Source organism: Fusarium oxysporum, chromosome XI (assembly GCF_013085055.1).
Source record: "Fusarium oxysporum Fo47 chromosome XI, complete sequence".
NCBI lineage: Eukaryota > Fungi > Ascomycota > Sordariomycetes > Hypocreales > Nectriaceae > Fusarium > Fusarium oxysporum.
In genome coordinates this window covers 2817242-2835496 of record NC_072850.1, presented here as the reverse complement: position 1 = coordinate 2835496, position 18255 = coordinate 2817242, and the positions used below count along the sequence as shown (strand labels likewise).

Here is an 18255-nt window from a genome sequence, read left to right as displayed (position 1 = left end):
CTTTTCTCTGGTTTAACTAATAGCTTAGTATCTTATAGTATTTTTAAGACCTTATAAATATATTCCTTATATTCTTCTTTATTATCTAAGAAGATTAAGATATTATCTAAGTAATAGACTATAAAGATATTAAGGTATTATTAAAGTATATTATTAATTATTTACTAAAATATTATAGGTATATTAATAAGACTAAATAGTATTACTATATATTTAAAAAGCCTAAATCTAGTTTTAAATACTATTTTCTATTTATCTTCTTTCTTAATATAAATTAGATTATATACTTCTTTTAGGTCTAAAGTAATAAAAATCTTTTTACCTTATAACTAATCCTTAAGCTCTATAATAAGTAGAAGTAGGGTTTAGTCTTTAATAGTTTTTATATTAACTAGTTAGTAATTAATAATAGGTTTATTTTTTCTATTTTTCTTTAGTATAAAGAATATAAATAATACTAAAGGTAAGTTAAATTCCCTAATATAGCCTTTTACTAGTATCTTATTATTATATTCCTTTTATACTTATAGCTCTTTTTTATTAAGTAAATATAACTTCTAAAATAGTAAGTTATTATCTATAAGATTAATTTTATAGTCTTATTAACTATATTTAAGGACTTTTATTTTTAATTCTTCTCTAAATAGTTTATTATATATTTAATATTCTTTTAAAATATTTTTTAATTAGTCTTAGCTTATTATTAATAGTTTATTTTTTCTTAGATTTTATTATTAGAGAATACTTAGGATTTTTATTTTATTTTTTTAGCCTTTCTTATACTTATATTATACTCCTTTTAGAGGTAATAAAATCTTTATTTTATATTAGTTTATACTTTTTCCTTTAATTATAAATTAAGATTTCTTCTTACTTATTATAATTATTTTACTATTATTATTAGGATTACTAGGAAAGGTAACCTAGCTAATCCTCTAGTTAATATATAGGTTTTATTATTTAAGCTAGTTTATACTAAGTAAAATATTTATATTCTCTCCTAAAGGTATAATATTAAAGTTTATTCCTTAATTCTTTCCTCTAATATAAACCTTAAGGTAATTAATCTCTTAATTTATAATACTATTATTATAATTAAAGTATTATCCTTCTGCATTTATAAGTTAATATAATAATTACTTCTTTCTCTATAATAATCCTAGCTTTATAATTATTCTTAGGTTAATAAAATTCTTTTTTACTTTATTATTAATTTATATATTTAGCTATCTTCTCTTAATCTAAGCTTATAATATTAGGCAATTAGGTCTATTATCTTATATAGCTCTTAAAGCACTTATAGGTATAAGTCTTATCTATCCTTATTTAGCGCTTTCTTATAGCTTTACTATTATAAGAAGTATATTTCTTTTCCTAAGGTATCCTTATAAGTCTATTTATAATTACTATTTATATATTCTTTATTATTAGTATAATTATTAATAAATTTATTATTAAATAATTATTATTAGAAGTATATTTTTAATTCTTTATATTATTTTTTTAGTATTTTTAAATATATTTTATATCTTTTAGATTCTATTATTTATCTATTATATAATACTCTAATATTTTTAAGATATAACTAGTAATATTTTTCTAGATTTATATATCCTTTAATATAATTTACTTTACTTAGTTCTTATTATTCTTTTATAAGTTCTAACTTATATTTATATTATTATTATTATACTTTTTTTTATTTATTTATAGGCTTTCCTTTAGTATTATAAGGTTTCTTAAAAAGTTTATTTATAGCTTTAAGTTTATTATCTAATATTATATCTTTTAAACTAGTATTATTAATTAAAACCTAATTAAATTCTTTGCCAAGGTTAATAAATTTAAAGGTACTTTCTTATTTTATATATTCTTTTAAGGTTAAGGCTTTAAGTTCTTTTTTAATTTTTATAATTTTTAGTATTATTTACTTAATTTCTTTATAGAGGTTTTTATTCTTTTAGATCTTATAGTAATATAATATATAAAATTATAATTTTATTACTTTAAGATTCTTATACTATAGATATACTAGGTATCTCTTTATTTTAGTTATTAAATAAAGCTTATTATTTAAAATACTAGGAATTATTATAGGGAAGTAATTATTATCTTTTTTATTTTATTTATATTTCTTATATTAATAATATTTATATAAGAGTTATAATAATTCTTTATATTCTAAGTGCATAGGAAATATCCTTATATTATCCTTAATATTAAACTTAGGTTCCTTATAGAGTAGATTTATAGTATTATTTATATAATATATATATATTTAGAGGTATAAGTTTATTAGTCTTACTATATTCTTTAGCTCCCTAGATATACCTATCTTTAGGTAAGGTCTATATCTTATTACCTATCTTATTAAATAGTTATTTATAGGGTTATTACTATTTCTATTTTAGGCATTTATCTTATTTATAGAGGTATTATATAGTTTCTTATATTACTCCTTCTTTATATCCTATATAATAGGATTATTAATAGTAGTAAGTATAAGTCTTTGCTCCTACCTCTTATTCTTTTTAGAAGGCCTGTTTAGTATCTTATAAGGTAACTTTAACTAGGATGTTATCTACTTATTAGAGTGCTTTAGGTTACTTGCCCTTATTAGGGGTAACTCCTCTTCCCTATAGACTTTCTAGGTATTCCTTAGTTTCTTATTTTAAGAGTCTTTATTCTCTTATTATTCCTAATATCTTCATAGGTATTTCTTTTATTTTATCTTTCTTAGCTTTTTTTCTTTTTTTCTTACTAGTTTCTTACTACCTTCTTTGTTCTTTATCCCTATAGGCTAGGTCTTTTTATGCTTCTCTGTAATATGTATTTGATTTTTCCTTATATGGTATAGGAATCTATAGGGTATTCCCTGCTTTTACATCTTCTTTAGTTAAGAAATTATCCTATGGAAGACTAACTATACTATTAGGGTATAAATACTATCCTATCTTGGGTCTAATACTTCCTCTAAGGGCTGTGTATTATGCTATATTATATATACTTTATATTATTCCTAATATCTAGGTCTTAATAGCTATCTAAGGGTCTTATTTATTAGTTACTCTTAGTGTTTACTTACCTCTATTAGGGTTTCTAGGTTTCTTAGGTTTTAGATATCTATTAGTAATATATCTAAATTAGTTATAATTATAGTATTTAACTTTAGATATATTATAAGGTCTTCTATTATTATCTTATTATATAGCCCTAAGGACTATAGGTCTAGGCTTTGTTCTGTGTTATATATTAATATGTCTTTTACATCCTTGGTTAGTATTTTATTATTTAGTGTTTTACTGGGGATTATATAATCCTCTGTGTTTCTTAGCTTGTTTTTCTTTGTGTTATTTATACTGCTAGTTATTAATCTCTATAATAATACTAGTAAGTTTATTTAAATCCTTGGGCTTAGGTTTAATATTTATTATAGCATCTTTAATCTTAGACTTAAGTCCTAAGTATACTTATACTATATAGGCCTCTTTGCCTTAATTTAACTTAGCTGCCTAGTAGTAGTATTTAGCTAGGTAATTTATAGCTAATTCTCTTTTTTTAAGTTACTAAATCTTTATATAATAAATATAGTTTTAAACAGGGAAACTAGTCCATATTAGGTTTATGTTTGCAGATAGCATAAGGCATTAATACTAAGTAAGTTAGTTATTACGTCTTTTAATAATTAAGTAATATATATTAGGCTTATTAATATAAAGAAGTCTTATTAATAGCTAATAAGCTAAGTCTATAGAAGTGCTAATAAATATGGTTTATATATTAATAAATAATAGTAGTAATTAGTAAGGTTATTATAGGATTAATAGTAATCGCATTAAATTAGCACTAATCGTAATAGATTATCTATAATTATAGGGCCTTAGTACTAATCCGTTTAGTAAAGCATATAATAATTAGCAGAAAATATAAGGTATATATAATAGGACTACTAAGGTTATAATATAATCTCTCCCCTCTATTAGGCCTTATCTTTAAGGCCTAGTTATTATATTTTCTATTAGTTATCCCCTGGTAAGTTTAATCTTAATCCTATAATCCCCTTAAGATATCTAACTACATAGTAAAGGCTAAGAAAACCTCTACTAAAAACCAAAAATCTCTTTATATCCTTATTATAGCATTTAGGAACCCTATTATGCCTTATTCTAACTGTATTTATTAGAAGATAAAGGATTTATATATTCTTAATCCTATAAAATCTAATTATTATAATCCTTATATTAAATCTAGGATATCCTATAATAATTATAATTTATCTATAGCAGCTAGTATATTTATTTAATATAAAATTATTTTTATAGATTTTACTAATATAATATTAGCTTAAAAGATTATTAATAAAAAATATTATCTTAAGTAAGAGGAAGAAGCTACTAAGGATAAACTAATTAGTCTTTAAGTAGAGTTTACTTATATTTATAATATAATAAATACTTAATTTGCAAAGATTACTTATTTAAGATACTAGTATTATTAAGTAGAAGTAAAAGGTCTAAATATAATTTAGTATAGTTTTAACTTAATAGATAAGTTAGAAAAGGCAGAGTAGAATAAGCAGGGTATATTAAAGAATACTATAGCAGATAGTACTTTTTAAGATTAGTCTGCTATTGCTAAGTAGTCTAAGTGGGATTCTCTTGGCCTAGGTGCTTTTATTAATTATTCTTTTACTTTTAGTATTAGTAGAAGTTCTTTAGGAGTTGTTAGGTATTAGTAAGGTATTTTAATAGTTTTTATATATTTTTATTTTCTAGGTAGTTTTTTTATTTAATTAGGTATATAATTTATTTATTAATTTTATTTATATCTTTAATAGCTTCTGCCTTATAAACTTCTAGTCCTATAATTTATTATAATTTAGTACTAGTTTTAATATATATTATATTTACTGCTAATTCTAATATTAAGATATAATATACTAGGTAATATTAAATTATTAAAGGTAAGTCTAGTTTATAGATATCCCTTTTTTTCTTTTATTTAATTTTAACTAATCTAAGGTATTTATAGTCTAGCTTATAACTTAGTTAGTCTATTTTAATATTTTTAGTAGATAGGTAAATTATATCCCCCTCTAAGAAGGTTAGTCTCTTTAACCTCTTAGGGTTATAGTATTATTATATTTACTTTCTAATATATTTAAGTTCTATTTTTATTGCCTTATATAGGTTTTTTAACTTATTACTTTTAATTATAGCAGCTAGGTTAATTAATTTAGGCTCCTATATATTATAATAAGTATTTAATATAAATCTGAAATTTATATCTAATAGTATAAGCTTTGTATTTTTATTATAAGTAGTATTATAGGCTAGTTAGGTATATAATAGCTTTTTAACCTAGTTATCCTATTTATAGTTAATATAATATTATAAGTATTACTCTAATACTTAATTTATCTGTTTTATCTATCTATCTATTTAGGGTCTAAATGCTATTAAGAGTTAGTAATTTAGTCCTAAATGTAATATAAGTGCTTACTAAAATTTTAATATAAAGGTAGGTCCTCTGTCTAATAGGATTTTCCTTGGTAGTTCTTTTTCTCTTATTACCCTGTTATAGAAAATATAGGCTATTATTTTTATATTTATTGCCTCTCTATAAGGTAAGTAAATTAAAAATTTTATAAGTCTATTTATAATAACTATAATACTATTATAAAAGATTTTAGTTAAGGATTCTTTTAATAATAGTAATTTAGTTATAAAGTCTATTATAATTAAGCTTTATAGTTATTTTATTACTTCTAATAGTTATAGTTCTCTATATAGTTTATATTATTATGCTTTTATCCTTATATATAGGTTATATTACTTAATTATTTTTTCTACTTCCTTTCTTTGGACTTTATATCCTTATTATAATAGTTATTTAAGGGTCTTAGTGACTCCTTGGTGTCTATATAGTAGGTATAAGTAGAATTTGCAAAGGAAGTTATATACTTTATCTTCTAGGATTTCTCTTATTAGTGCTATTTATATCTATCTTAATGTTTATATTAGTTATATAAACTAGTATTCTCCTTTTAGGTTCTTCTTTAGGAGTTATTCCTTTGTCTTAGGTGTATTAGTATTATAATTTAGTTATCTGCTAATTATATCTGCTTTTCTATTATTTAAGCCTTTTCTATAAATAATTATAAAGTCGAATTTATATAAGTATTCTATATAATATAGTTATTATTAGTTAAGTTCTTATATTATAGCAAAGTATAAAATATTTTAGTAATTAGTATAGACTTTAATTTAATATATACTTCCTATAAGGTAGTATTTAAATTCCTTAAAGTAGTTAATAATTACTAGGAATTCTTTATTATAAATAAGGTAATTAAGTTCTGGTTTATATAACTTATATAAATAGAATATAATAGGATATAGCTTGCCTTAGTTATTATATTAACCTATTTATCTTCCTAGTACAAAGTCTAATAAGTTAGTTTTTAGTTTTATTTTCTTATTAAGGTTAAATATAACTAATATAGGTTTGCTAAGGATAGCTTATTATAGCTATTTAAATACATCCTAGGCTTCTGGTAACTAAATAAATTTTTATTCTTTCTTAGTTAATTCTATAAGAGGGTTTATAATCTTATTAAAATCCTTAATAAATTATTAATAATAGTTAGTAAAACCTAAGAAGCTTTATACTTTTTTAATTATAATAGGTTTTAGCTAATCTGCTATTATTAAGATTTTCTTTTATTTTATTTTAATTTTGCCTAGGGTAATAGTATATTCTAAGAAGTTTATTTCTTTTATATAAAAGTGACTTTTCTCTGGTTTAACTAATAGGTTAGTATTTTATAAGGCTTTTAAGACCTTATAGATATATTCCTTATATTCTTCTTTATTATCTAAGAAGATTAGGATATTATCTAGGTAGTATACTATAAAGATATCTAAGTATTATTAAAGTATATTATTAATTATCTACTAAAACATTATAGGTATATTAATAAGTCTAAATAGTATTATTAAATATTTAAAGAGTTTAAACTTAGTTTTAAATGCTATTTTCTATTTATCTCCTTCTTTAATGCAGATTAAGTTATAAGCTCCCTTAAGGTCTAAAGTAGTAAAAATTTATTTGCCTTATAGATAGTCCTTAAGTTCTATAATAAGCAGAAGTAAGGTCTTATCTTTAATTATAAGGGCATTTAACTTCCTATAGTTTATAATAAGTTATAATTTCCTATTTTTCTTAGGAATAAATATTACTAGGAATCCTACTAATAAGATAAATATCCTAATATTTCTTTTTGCTAATTTTATTTCTAGGTATTCCTTTAAGATAGTAAGTTCTTTTTTATTAAGGTTATAAATCTTCTAGAATAATAAGTTATTTATTTTAAGTTATATTTTATAGTCTTAGTAGCTATACTATAATATCCTTATTTTAAGTTCTTCTTTAAATAGTTTCTTATAGATATAATATTCCTCTAGAATGTTCTTAAGCCTATCTTATTATTCTTTTTCCTTAATCTTTTTTTATAGCTTAAGTTACTTATTTAGGTTATATAGTTAGGTTCTAAGGAGACCTAAGATTTAGTAGTTCTATTATTTCTTGCCTTTTATATATTTATATTATACTCCTATTAGAGGTAGTAAATTCTTTATTTTATACTTTCCCTTATTATCCTTTTTAATTAAGGTTTAAGATCTCTTATTATTTATTATAATTATTTTATTATTATTATTAGTATTACTAGAAAAGGTAACTTAGCTAGTCCTTTAGTTAATATAAGGGTTTTTCTTTTATAGTTAATTTATACTAAGGAGGATATTTACTTCCTTATTTAGAGGAAGGATATTAAAATTTATTCCTTAATTTTTTCCTTAGATAAAGACTTTAAGATAATTAAACTCTTAGTTTATAATTTTATTATTATAATTAAATAATTATCCTTCTATATTAATTAGCAGGTAGATATCTTTCTTCTTTCTCTATAGTAGTTTTAGCTATATAATTACTTTTAGATTAATAAAATTTTATTTAACTTTATAGTTAATTTAAGTATCTAGCTACTTCCCCTTAATTTAAACCTTTAGTATTAGGCGTTTTAATATAAGTTCTTTATATAGTCTTAGAGCATTTAGTAATCTAAGTTATTTTTATTTCTACTCTTTACCTATTTAATACTCTATTATAGATAGTATATAACTTTTCCTAATATATCTTAGTGTATTTATTTATAGTTATTATTATTATACCCTTCTCTATTAGGGCAGTTATTAATAAATTCTTTATTAAATAGTTATTATTAGAAATATTCTTCTAATTCTGTATCTTATTTATCTGGTATAGTCCTTTATCTAGGTTATTCTTTATTAATTAGGGCCTAGTTAAATCCTTCTGTAAGGTTAATAGGTTTAAAGATATGTTTTTTTTCTAGTAATAATTTATTGCTATTTATATCTTTAGTGGTTATAATCTTATTATATCGTTAGAGATTTATAGGGTTATTATATAGGTAAAGTTTATTATCTTCCTATTAACCTTATAATTCTTTAGTAGTATCTAAGTTTGTGTTATTAGTTAATGGCTATTTTATTAGGTAGTTAATTTATTTAATGCTGATTTGTTTTTTTATTAGGTGGTTATACTATCTGTTGGCTATTTTCTCTTGGTATTTTTTTTCTTATTCTTGGTATTATTTTATGATTTCTGCCTTTTTATTGGCATACTTCCCTTAAGTTGCCTTTTTAAATTCTTTTTTGGCTTCTTTAATTAGCTGCTAGGAGTACTTAATTCCCTCTAGTAGTTCTTTTATCTTATAGATTTGTTAGTAGTATGCTAAATTAAATTATAGTATAACTACTTTAAGATTTTTATACTAGTAATATACTAAGTATTTATATGTTTTTTATTTATAGTATAGGTTATTATTAGGTATGCTAGATATTATTACTAGGAAATAATTATTATCTTCTTTATTTTATTAATAATATTTATATTAATAGTATTTATATAATACCTATAAGATATCCTTATAATTTAGGTTAGTAGGTAATATTCTAATATTATTATCCTTATTAAACTTTTATTCTTAATATAATAGGTTTATAGCATTATATTAGTAGTAGGCTTTAATATATATTTCCTTATTCCCTTTGGCGTTTCTATGTTCCCTGGCTCCCTGAATATATCTGTCTTTAGGTAATAGGTATATTGTTTTTCTAACTTTATTACATAGTGGTTTATAGGGTTATTTCTACTTATTTTTAAGTTATTTATCTTCCTTGCAGAGGTATTATATAGCTAGTTATGCTATGCCTCTCCTATATCTTATGCTTTAGGAGTATTATTTATAGTAGGTATATGTTTTAGTTTCTGTTTTTTATTCCCTTTTAACTGCTTCTTCTTTCTCTTATAGCGCTGTTTTGGCGAACCTGGGTGCTTTATACCTAGTAGTATATCCTTTTTTAGTATTTACCATAAGAGTTAATTTATCTTATTAGATAATTATTTTTATAGGAATATTATTTATTACCTTAGATAATTAGGCTTAGTTATTTCCTTTAGGCGGAATTGTTTTTCCTTCTCTAATAACTCTAAGAGTTTAGGGTTCTCTGAGGTTATCCTTTTTAGCGTCTTATTTCTTTTTTTATTTTCTCTCTTATTACTTCTTTTATTTATATGCCTTCCTTTCTGGGTCTTATATATGTTTAAAATAGCATTGGCTATTTACTTTATTTCTTCTAATCCTCTATTATTTTTTTTCTTCTTTGGTTAATACCCTAAGCTATCTTCTAGGTTAGCTCTTAGGCTTAGGTTTTATAAATTCGATTATATAGTTTAGAACTATTTTATAACTGCTTCGGGTCATTCCTAGTATCTAGGTGCATATAGCCATTTAGGGGTCTTATTATCTAATTAGTCCTAGGGCTTGCTTACCTTGGTTTAGGTCCCTGGCTTTTCTAGGTTCTGGGCAGCTGCGTGCCATATGTCTAGATTGGTTATAGTTATAGCACTTAACTCTGGATATGTCTTGCTGTCGATAGTTATTGCTTGGCTAGATGGCTCTAAGTATTATAGGTCCTAATTACATCTTATATACGGTATTATTTAGTTAATTACCTTATTGCTATCCTTAGTTTTAAGAGTTATCCTAGTTATTATTATTGTATTACTAGTTAGGGTAATATAGGTTAAAATTATTACCCTATTTATAATTTACTTTCTCTTTTCTGCATTTATATTATTATTTATTAATCTTAATTGCTATAGTGATATACTTAGTTAGGTCTTTAGGCCTATTAGCTAGGTATAATTTATCCTTAACTTCTTTTTTTAAGCCTCTATAGTAAATTTCTATTAGGGCTTTATTATCCTATTTAGTCTTAGATATAAGTTATTAGAATTTAGCAGAGTAGGCAGTATATAACTTATGCTACTTAAGTATAAGAAGTTCTACTGCTGCTTATTATTCCTTATTAACTACTTTAAAATTATCTTTAAGGGCTTTTTTAAAGTTTTCCTAGTTTATAAAGATATTTTATATCTCTTAATCCTATATTTCTTCCTTATTATCCAGGAAGTCTCTTATAATAGGTTCTTACTAATCTTTGGCATTACCTTAGATTAGAGGAGTAGTAAATAATACTTTCTTTATAGGCGTATTTAGTTTATTCTGGAATAGGCGAAAGTAGCCTTTTATTTAGGTTAGGAATGGGATTATATTAGCAGCCTGTCCTTTGAAGGGTTTTAGCTTAGGTGGCTTTAGTGCTTCTTTGGGGTCTTATCCTGTGTTGCCTATCTAAGTGCTTATAGTGGGTTATTTATTAACCTAAGTGCATAAGGTATTAATAGTAAAATGCATTTAATGGATTTTAGCTATTATTTCTACTATACTAGGGGGCGCTTTAGTATAAGGAGGTGCTAGGCTAGTGTTACTTAATATTTTAATAGTATAATATTACTTAGGCATTAATATAGTATATTCTAAATAAGAGCTATTAATATATAATAAATATAGTTTTAAATAGGGAAACTAGTCTATATTAGGTTTATATTTATAGATAGTATAGGGCATTAATACTAAGTAAGTTAATTATTATATCTCTTAATAATTAAGTAATATATATTAGGCTTATTAATATAAAGAAGTCTTATTAATAGCTAGTAAGCTAAGTCTATAGAAGTGCTAATAAATATAGTTTATATACTAATAAATAATAGTAGTAATTAGTAAGGTTATTATAGGATTAGTAATAATTATATTAGATTAGTACTAATTATAATAGATTATCTATAATTATGGGGCCTTAGCACTAATCCGTTTAGTGGAGTATGTAATAATTGGCGGAAAATATAGGGTATATGTAATAAGACCGCTGGGGTTATAATACTTTATTTCTACTATTTATTTCTTATCTATAATTCTAAAGGTATTTCTTAGTTTAAATTTAAAGTATTTATATTTTTTATAAATATATTTAGTTATTTATTTCTATTTATTAGATAGGTTATTAATATAATCCTAAATAATAGGTTTTATTATTTATAATACTTTATCTTTAAGGAATCTTATTTTATATTTAACCCTTAGTTCTTTAGTAGTAAATTAGATTAAGTAATATATTTAGTAGCTCTAAAGACTAATAAGGAATTCTTATAATTTATTAGCATTACTATTAAATAAGTCTAGCTAGCAGGGTTTAAGGATTTCTCCTAGGTCTTTTCTAATAGTAGTAAGTACTATAGTGTGCTTAATATGTTCTTTATATAGCTTCTAACTATTCTTAGCTATCTTTCTAAGTAACTCTATAATCTCAGCAAGGTTAGCTACCGTCTTTTCTAAAGCCTTAATCCTATTTTATGTAATCTTGGTATTATTCTTAGTATTATCTAAGAGAGAGTTATATTATTCTCCTAGGTCTTAAAGCCATTTCTTAAGTTTCTTAACTTCATCCTTATAAGAGTTTGGATAGATAGGGGGACTCTTTATTTCTCCTTTCTTATCTGTTTTTATTAGGACCTCCTGCAGCTCCTCTGCAAAGGGTTAGGGTTCCTTAGGGGGAGTAATATACTATATACATCTTGCAATTAAAGGGCGGCTTAAAGTAGTAGGTACTATTATATAGATATTACTTAGTATTATATAATATAGTCTAAATAAGAGCTATTAATATATAATAGTTAGGTTTCTAAATAGGTAAACTAGTTTATATTAGGTTTATATTTGCAAATAATATAAGGCATAATACTAAGTAATATAAAGTATTATATCTCTTAATAATTAGTAATATATATTAGGCTTATTAATATAAAGATATTTTATTAATAGCTAGTAAGCTAAGTTCTATAAAAGTGCTAATAAATGTATTTTATATACTAAAGTAATTATATAAGGAATAATAAGTATTAGGTCGAATTATTCCTAGTACACAGCATTCCTGGCGCATAGCATTTTAATATCCATTATCCTAATATAATAAGAGTGTTAGTTAGTTAATATAAGTTAGGTAGATCTTTTATGGCTAATGCCTTGCATAGGGTTTTTATAGGGTATATGTAATATAACTGCTAGGGTTATAATAGCAGAAACTATTAGAAGCTTTATCTATTAGAATATAAATAATATATTCTAACTATTTTAATTAAATATTAAAAAGTAAGGACTAGTATATAATAATTTAATAAATAATAAGGATATTTAGGATATAATTATATTAGCTATCTAAGAACCCTAGGTGCAGAGGATCTAGGGTAGGCTGTTAATAATACCAATAAGGCACTATAAATAGGTTAAGATAGTACTTATAACAGAGAGGGAAGGTAGATAGGTAATTCGGAGTATGTTATAGGTAAATAAGGATATAAAAGCCAAGTAGGTGCTAGTAGAGTCCCTAGATGTAATAGCAGTAGTTATTTTACTGCTAGATTATCTGGTCTTTATGGTATCTATTTATATACCTAGGGGAGATGCCTAAGCTCTATAAGATATATATACTAAGCTTTATAAAGCTATTAAAGAGGTAAGATAGAGATTAAGGAGAGTAGTAGATCTAGTTATTATTAGTAACTTTAACTGCTATAACTAAATATAAGGCAGAGATAATATATTAGTAGAGAGATAAGGTAAGGCGAATCTAATTATTAACTTAATAAATAATTTTATGCTTAGGAGCCTCCTTTGCTAAGGCATAAAGATATAGCAAAGCAGAGACTATAAAATAACTATTAACTTAATTCTGGCATCTAAGGAGCTTGCAGATATAAATATTAAATATGTAATATATAATATAAAGTATAGGTCGGACTATTATATAATAGAGATAGTATTTAATATTTTAGTCCTAGTATTAAAACAAGAAGAAAGACTACTATTTAAGAATATATCCTAGAAGGAGATTAATAATAGGATTATAAAGATACTAAGAGTTAGGCTAGTGGGAAGTATAGTGCAGTAGAAAATAGATAGGTTAATATTAGCTATACTAAAAGTAGTCTAAGTACTAATACCTAGAGCTAAACTGTTATTATATATAAAGTAGTAGTAGACCTATGATATTATATAGCTATAATATATATATATATACTAAAGGAATTAAGCCTAAGCTGTAAGGCATATAAGGCAGAATACTAAAGGTCTAAAAAATATAATAAAGACTGCAGCAAAGTAGTATTATAATACTATCTAATAATATAAAAATAATTATTAGAAGGAGTTTCTAGCAGATAATAATAATATCTAGAAAGCAGCTAAGTATATAAAGTCTAGGAATAATATAGCTTTTAGGAAAATACTACAGCTTATTAAAGCAGATAAAATAGTAATAATAAGCTATAAAGAGTAAGCTAAAAAACTACTAGCTAAGTTCTTCCTATTATTACTAGATACTATTAAAGATAAAGGACTGCAGTAATAGAGAACCCTAGTAATAATACCTAACCTGACTTTAAAAGAAGTAAAATATTAACTATAGGTAATAAAATTATAGAAGGCACTAGGAGAAGATAGACTACTAGTAATTATCTAGAAGTAAGTCTAGCTGTTAGTAAAATATAATATCCTTACTATCTTTTAGGTATTATTAGAGGAAGGCATAATATTAAACCAGTAAAGATATACTTAAATTATCCTACTTAAGAAGCCAGGTAAAGATAATTATATAATTATAAAAGCATAGAGACTAATCTTACTTCTTGCTATATTAGGTAAGGTATTAGAGTTAGTAGTTACTAAGAGGATCTCCTATGCAGTAAAGACTTATAGACTTCTTTTAACTAACTATTTTAGTGCATAGAAGTAATAATTAGCAGAGTAAGCCCTTATACTTCTATAAGAGTATATCTTCTCGGCTTGGCGTTTATATTATATTATAAGCCTTGTTAGTTTTAATATAAAAGGCATATATAATAGTATATGCAAAGAGAGATTGCTACAGCAGATAAAGGCAAGAGGGATCCCTAAGGGTCTCTTATACTAGATTAATGCCTTTTATTTAGAGCGGACTATAACTATTATAATTAATAGCTAAAGTTCTAAAAGCTAACCTCTACTATAAGCAGGACTTCTGCAGGGATTGCCCTTATTACTAATACTGTTTTTATTCTTTAATGCAGATTTAGTATAAACTTAGATTAATAAGAATGGTAGGGCTATTATATTTATTAATAACTATACTGCGTAGGTATTAGGACTAATAGCCTAGAGTAATTAGAGAAGAATATAAGTAATAATTAATAAAGCTCTTAACTAGGAGAGATGCAGTAGCGTGATATTTAAGGCAGAAAAGACGGCGATTATATATCTCACTAGGTATATAGGCAGAGTAGACTTAGAACTATTTACTATTAAGGGTAAAAAAGTCTTTCTAAAGGATTAGGTTAAGATCCTAGGGGTTATTATAGACTTATAGCTTTACTATAAGTAATATATTATAAGAGCAGTAATAAAGGGTTTAGGAGCTATAATAAAACTAAAACGGCTAAAGGGAATAACTCCCTTAATAATAAGGCAGCTTTTTATAGCCATAATAACCCCTATAGTAGACTATGCCTTTAATATCTAGATATATATATGCAAAATAGCATTAGTATATATAATCTATTAAGTATAAAGGATAGAAGTATAAGTAATTATAAGATCCTTTATAAGTATAGTAATAAGAGTAGCTAAAGCTAAAGCCTATATAGCACCTATCTAAGAAAGGTTCTAGAGATAAGTAAGCAAGCTATAGGTAGATATATATATACTGCTGCAGACTAACCTGGTCCGGAATCTCCTACGAGGAATTAAAGCCTTTAGATGCTTTATATCTCCACTTAGGCGTATCGCAGATATATACAGAGAGTTACCAAAGGATACCATAGAAGTCATTTAGCTATTTACCCTCGCTTTATAGGAGGCATGCCTATAAGCCATACTAAATAGTTAGGGAGAAAAAGAAGAAAATAAGATTAAAGAGCTAGCTAAAGTAGGATAGGCAGTTAGGATAGCAATAAGCAGCTCTATGCGAAATAATCTAGTTAGCATAGGAGGAACTATTAGAATCCCTATATCTGTGGCAAGAGCTAGTAAGATTAGTAAAACCTTTTTAGTTACCCTAGGTATAAGGAAAGAATATAACCCCTATATAGCTAAACTAGCAGTAATTACTTATAGCCTTAGCTATCTGCTAGAGATAAAATATTAAGTTATTATAATCTTAATAAGTAATAGATCTGCAGCCCAGGCTATAGGTAACCCATACTAGCAGTCAGGCCAAGGGCATATCCAAGAGATATATAATACTATAGAGAAGCTCCAACGAAATAGCAATAGAGTTAATATTATATAGCTATCCTCTAATAGTAAGCTTAATATTTAAAAGACAGCCAAGATATCGGCCTGTTATGCAACAGAGCCATATATAATGCCGCAGAGAGGAATAACTAAAGCAAAGACTATAATTCTTAATTAAGTAAAGGCAGATCTATAAACAGAAAGAAAGCTACCAGATAGAGTTAGCAGGCATTCTAGGAAGGTTAACTTAGCTCTGCCTGGTAAATATACCTGCCTGCTATACGACTAGTTATTATGGAAGGAAGCCAGCATATTAGCATAGCTTAGAACCAGAATGGTGCAACTAAACGGCTATTTATATTAGATCTAGGCAGCACTAATAGATAAGTGCCTATATAAGCAGGCAAAGGAAATAGTAAAGTATTTCCTCTTTTAATATATAAAATAAATAATATAATGCAAAAAGATATTTTAGAGTATAAATAAGAAACACAGTAACCTCTCCTTTTATCTAGGAGATAAGGCAGAATTAGATAGTTAGGAATAAAAGCCAGATATAAATATAATACAGGCCACGATTAGGTTTGCAATTACTACAGGTCGCTTAGAACAGAGATAATAAAAACACTATTAACCTAGTAATATTTTATTAATACTAACTAATAACCTATAATGCCCTTAAATAATTAACAGCAGGTATTACTTTAGCCGCCAAAGATAAGAAACTAAACACTTAGAGGGATTAGGCTTTAAGTTAACTTATTACTACTAATAATTATAAGGACTAAGAAGAAAAGTAATAACTAGACTAGAAGGAATAAGGTAAGAATTATATAGGCTTGGCGAGAGCAAGGCAATAATTAGCGAAGTGTATGTACCTTTAGCTTCAGAGCCCATTGGGCGTTGGCCTACCAGGCGTAATAGACTTGTACTAAAAGCAGGTCTTAGGTATCACCCCAGACGTATCAACACAGACAGGCGAATAGAGGGACAATGTTGAAATTGATAGTCCTCTCTCTAATATGCCATGTTTGAAAAACACCACTGAGGTCTTAGGCATCAATGCATGGTGGCTGAATGCGGGAGGCCGACTGCCTTAACGTCAGGCTGCATCGTCGGAAGCCCAATCTTTTGAGACGAGAAAATTGTCACCAGTCAACTTCGTGGTAATATTATAGAAATCATCTTATCTCATAATTTCTGATGTATTAAACTTGACTCCTTGTACGAGAAGCTTGCATCAATGACTTGAAAGAATTCATACCACATCATACCATTATCCCCTCTGCCATCTGAAACAGATTATCGCTCAGTGGCATTTATTCTTGTCATGAGTCAGCAGCCTCTTTCTCACCCCCCTCAAAATGAGGGCGGGGAAGATGGCCGTTCGGTTGTACCCATCCGATACAAGAATCAACTCAAACAACTACTTCGAGACCTCAACGAGCTCCCCACGAAATCTCCTTCAATCTACCTTGACGCATCAGGTATTGGAAATGATGGATTGAATGACCTTCATTTATTAGTGCCGCCTACCAACACTCTCTATCTTATTAATGCGAGGCGACTTGGTGACACTGCGTTCTCAGCCGTTGGCCATAGTGAGATGTCTCTTCGGCTAATTCTTAAGTTAAAGGACATTCCCAAGGTTGGTTTTGATATTCGTGATATTTCTCGACTCTTGTTTCGTCAATTCAACATATCACTCGCTGGCATCTATGATCTTCAGCTTATGGAGCTCGCGAGTAGAAAGGAGGGGCAATCTATGAAGTTTCTCTCTGGATTGGCGAAATGCATCGACCAAGATATTCCCAACTCAAACGATAAAAAGATTCGCTGGCTAAACCCAGAAGATATAATCAACTTACACCTTTACAACACTTTAGGCCATGTACCGAATAGCAGTATGAAACGAGTCGAGATGTTTCCAACCTTATGGTCAGTGTACAAACGGAAGCTCACTAGTACGAAAAATGCAGTCTGGCTTCATCTCGCGCAACAAGAGTCGGAACAAAGAGTATACGACTCGAAGAAGAATGCAGGAAGTCATCCGGAGAGGCAGCGCTGGGGACCAGAGGTCTTCTGGAATAATAAACAGAGACAGGCTGCTATTGACGCTTGGAATGATGGAAATCTTTTAGAGGAGAGACTGGGAGGAATAGAATTGTGTGATGACTAACGAGGTCCTACTGTACCAATTACCTCCCATATCAGGTCCCGATACACAATTCGATAGTCCGTGCCCTCTGTTATTAGGTCTTGATACGTGTTCAGGAGGGAATCAGTACCTAAGTTTTCAAGACCACAACCAAGATTTCTTATCCCATAGAACTCTTTCCAGAAGGTAAGCCTAGTGCTCCATACCAAAATCAATTCTACGTAGAATTCATTTGTTTCATGTCAAACAACCCAGGGTAGAATTGATTTTTACAGGGGAGTAGAATTTAATTTCTAGACCTACCTAACAGGGAATAGGCTTGAATTTCGCAGGGGGTAGACTT

The 18255-nt window shown here is 26.2% G+C and overlaps 1 protein-coding gene across 1 annotated transcript; it reads left to right on the top strand.

The window, feature by feature from the left end:
- Positions 1-17084: 17084 nt before the first annotated feature.
- On the top strand, positions 17085-17933 carry FOBCDRAFT_148347 (uncharacterized protein; the record flags this gene model as incomplete). Its single annotated transcript, XM_054707707.1, has 1 exon — positions 17085-17933. The coding sequence occupies one exon, from the start codon at positions 17085-17087 to the stop codon at positions 17931-17933; it is 849 nt and encodes a 282-aa protein (XP_054563682.1).
- Positions 17934-18255: the final 322 nt, after the last annotated feature.